Source organism: Poecilia latipinna, unplaced genomic scaffold (genome assembly GCF_001443285.1).
Source record: "Poecilia latipinna isolate Pla-1442-1.1 unplaced genomic scaffold, P_latipinna-1.0 Scaffold1285, whole genome shotgun sequence".
NCBI lineage: Eukaryota > Metazoa > Chordata > Actinopteri > Cyprinodontiformes > Poeciliidae > Poecilia > Poecilia latipinna.
In genome coordinates this window covers 63931-67685 of record NW_015113901.1, presented here as the reverse complement: position 1 = coordinate 67685, position 3755 = coordinate 63931, and the positions used below count along the sequence as shown (strand labels likewise).

Here is a 3755-nt window from a genome sequence, read left to right as displayed (position 1 = left end):
AAAAAAAAAGAAAGCAACTAAAAAAAAATAAAAAAAAAAACCAAAAAAAAAAAAAAAAAAAAAAAAAAAAAAAAAAAAAAGGGAGCGAGACACAGAAAGCTCCGTACGTAATATGCGCATTCAGTGCGTAAAGGTAAAACGTTTTGCTTGTTTTTTTTCTCTAAAAGGAACCAGTATTCATGTATATCAGTATTCATGTTTGGAGAAAAAGTTGCATAACAATTTATTGCAATAGAAAAAATATGTACAACCGCTGCCGCGAGTCCGTATTTTTCTTTCTTGCATGGAAAAAAAAAATCCAATCAACTTATTCAAATAGTTTGAATAGCACACACTGTTTGAAATTAGCAACTCAAGCTATTCTGAGAACTTCCCCTCACCTCCCCTACTCACCTGTGAGCCCGACTTGCACACATAGGTTCGGTTCCTCCGGATGCTCCTCTTGAAGAATCCCGAACAGCCGTCGCATGCGTAAACACCGTAGTGTTTTCCTGAGCTGCGATCGCCGCACACTTTGCATGGGATGTCCAGAATCCGACCTTGGAGATGCCAGAATGTCAGTTGGACAGCATTCAAAATCGAGATTCAGTCAAGACCGAAGTAAATGAATGAAATATGGTGGCAAATCGTGGTGGTTTATCCACGCTTTTGAGTTTGTACAGTAATATGATTCAAACTTGCACGATCTGCGGTGACATTAACTTTGTAAATGACTCTGGAGCAACGGATAAATTGTCGAGCGAAAGATTTATTTTTCGGGCAAACATGGACGCACGGCCCTTTCTTCACCCAACCATGACCATGGGAATTCACTGGAGCATATTTCGGGAATAAAGTCCGGTGGGAAGCGTCATATCTGAGCTCCCTAAGACAATAGCTCGAGGGCGCACAATGGAGACATTAGGGGAAAGTGTTAACTTAATGATTTTCCCCCATTGAACCTCGTCTGACTGCCTGGATCTCGACAAGCTGCCAACTCCACTTCATAATGGGACTCGACAGCTGCTTTATCCCGCAGGTCTATAGGCCCCAGGATTAGGGAGTGACACTGCACTGCGAGAATAATGCGCACCAACTCGTTTCACCAACTCAAATGAAGTGTATGTAAATCGAGCCCAGTGTAGATAAAAAAAAATTTGATTTTTTTTTTTGGTGAAGATTTTGTATTCAAATCTGTTGAAAAAGAACTATATTTGTATGCATATGAGGGAGCTTCCCTCCCCCCCTCTCGCTCTGGAGGGAAAAGCCGACTATGTAATTACACTGACGTTTTGCCACCTGCTCATTGATTCACCAGTGACCCGTCAAAAAGGGTAGCATGGGAATAACTACTCGGCAGCAAAGACAATGACTTCAGGGGAGAGTTATACGACTTCAATTGGCTGTTTATTCAGAATCAGAAGGCCGTGGGGAATATTGGTCTATGGGACACAACCAACTTACCTTACAGCATATAGGAATGTGATTTTAAATGTTACATGAAAAGGATTCTTTTAAAAAAAATATATATATGTAAAAAAAGAGAAGCAAATTAGCATCTGGTTCTTACTTATCAAATGGTTCTTAAAATGTGCAAGAGGAAAAAATGTGAATGAAAATATTATTGTTTTTCTTTGCATGCATTGGAGGGAAACTTGACTAAATGTTTGAATTTAATTAAATTCACTTTTTTTAAAACTACTTTAAAAAAAAGTCGTTAAAAATCGACGACAAATAATAAACCGCGGAATTTGATTGTCGATTTAAACGAATCGGTGACGAATTTTTGTTGTGGAAAGAAGGTTTAGTTTCCCACCGTGGGGGTCCAGTGCGGGTCCATTGTGCGCATTAATTGCCTGAAAATATATGGCATATTTTATTAACGTAATCACCATCATGACTGAGAGCTGCTAATAAAAAGGAGACTGTATTTCTAGACAATATGACATTTGGCGTAGTGAGGAGGAAGCGATTCCAAATTACATTTAAACACTAATTTAAAAACATGTTGAGTAGCTCCAGAAAGTTAAGTTTCTAATACAATCACAACATTTAGGGAAAAGGGAAACACCGAAACAACAACTTAGCGTCACAGATTTTGTTGTGCTGAAGCTACAAACAACTAACTAAAAATAAATACCATTATATGTGAATTTGACAGAAAGTTGTTAAAATTTGTTGAGGAAATATATTTAATTTGGTGTTTATAAAGATCAGACGTTTAATATTTGCACTTTTTTGGGGCCTTGTGCAGAGATGTTTAGAAAAGTTCCGGAGCGCAAAAAAAAGAAAAAAGAAAAAAAAAGAGACAAAGAACCGTAAATATACCGCTCTAATACAATCACAATATTTAAGGTTAAGTAACTGCAAAATATTAAAGTAGTTTTAGGACATTTTAAATGTATAAATTAGAGAATATAAGAAATTAGTTAAAGCAAAGTTAAGTCGGAGGATTTTTGATCAATATTAAATACGTAGCAAAAATAAAGTTGCCTTAGTTTGTTGCGTTTTTATTTTAATTTAATTGAATTTAATTTTTTACGTCGGAAGAACTTACATGACACAGGCAACAAGTGTCATCGAGTGTGGTGCATAACCCTCCTTTTAATTATTTCTATCTTGGTCTATTTCTTTACGAAACACAAGAAGACACCTTGCGTGCGACAAACAACACATCTAAATAAAATAGATCACACATAACTATCTGAAAAAGACAAAATTATTGCTTAAAAGCTGTAAATTATACGCGCAAAAAAGTTTATTGCTTATTTTATTTTACTTTTTTAAATCAAGTCCGAGAAAGGCCTTCCTTAGACGACTGAATATATTTGAGGAACATCGAGAAATGGATGAGAGAAACTTACTTGATTTGACGTTCAGAATATCCAAACAGCCACTTGTTGAACCGGCGGGTTTGCTCATCATGAATGTTCAGGTCTTTCTACAGTCTCTCAAGGAAATTGTCCCCCACCCCCCTTTTTTTTAAAAATAAATATTTTACTTTAGGAGTACAACAAGAAAACTGTTGAAGTAGAAGCGGTGTGTTTTGCTCTTCAGCGGATAAAAAGTCCAGTTACCAACTTGTCTGAGTCGCAGGCTTCGTTTCAGAGCTCCAAATGAAAACTCAGCGCCCGAGTTTTATCTCGGCACCCTTTGCCTTCATTACAGCCGGACTGGAGCTCCGGCATGCAGGAGAGACGCAACCGGGTATCGGTGACAGGCAGCAGCGCTGCTCCGGCAGGTCGGTGCGCACCAACCCGGCGCGTAAAGTTGAATGTGTGCGAAGGAAAGAAACCACCGCCTGCGGAGGATCCGACGGGGCGCTGAAGCCGCTAGAGAAACGGATAAAAAAAAAAAAAAAAAAAAGGCAAATTTTGGGCTAAAATCAGGGGTGAAAATGTGTTAAACACACCGGGACACGACGTGACTTTGTGCTGCGAGTTCCCCTCGAATAAGCGTCGGTAATATTTATGAGAAGTGCCAGGGGGAGGCTGGAGGGTGGAGAGCTCCACTTCCTCCATCCACTTGGCTTTCTACGCTAAACTCCAACCTGACGTCACCGGGAGTGTGAGGGTGTTTGTGTGTGTGTGTGTGTTTGTTTACATGCGTGTGTGTGGAAAGGATAGGGATGCAAAGTTCCATGGCTGAAAAGACGCCGCATACGTTTTTTTTTCAAATACTTTTATGAGACATGTTAGTATTTTTCTTGTAGAAGTTCTAAATTAATACAAAAATTACACTTTTCGAAATAACAAGAGGATATATATATATATATA

General features: G+C 38.5%; 1 protein-coding gene across 1 annotated transcript in view; it reads right to left on the bottom strand.

Annotated features, from left to right (window-relative positions):
* nr2e1 (nuclear receptor subfamily 2, group E, member 1) overlaps positions 1–3509 on the bottom strand; it is a 15962-nt gene extending 12453 nt beyond the window's left edge. Inside the window, exons 1-2 of the mRNA XM_015054906.1 lie at positions 2844–3509; positions 394–539 (exon numbers count right to left, since the gene is read on the bottom strand). Coding sequence (XP_014910392.1) covers positions 394–539; positions 2844–2904 — 207 coding nt within the window. The 5' untranslated portion in view covers positions 2905–3509. The remainder of the gene's footprint in view (positions 1–393; positions 540–2843) is intronic.
* Positions 3510–3755: the final 246 nt, after the last annotated feature.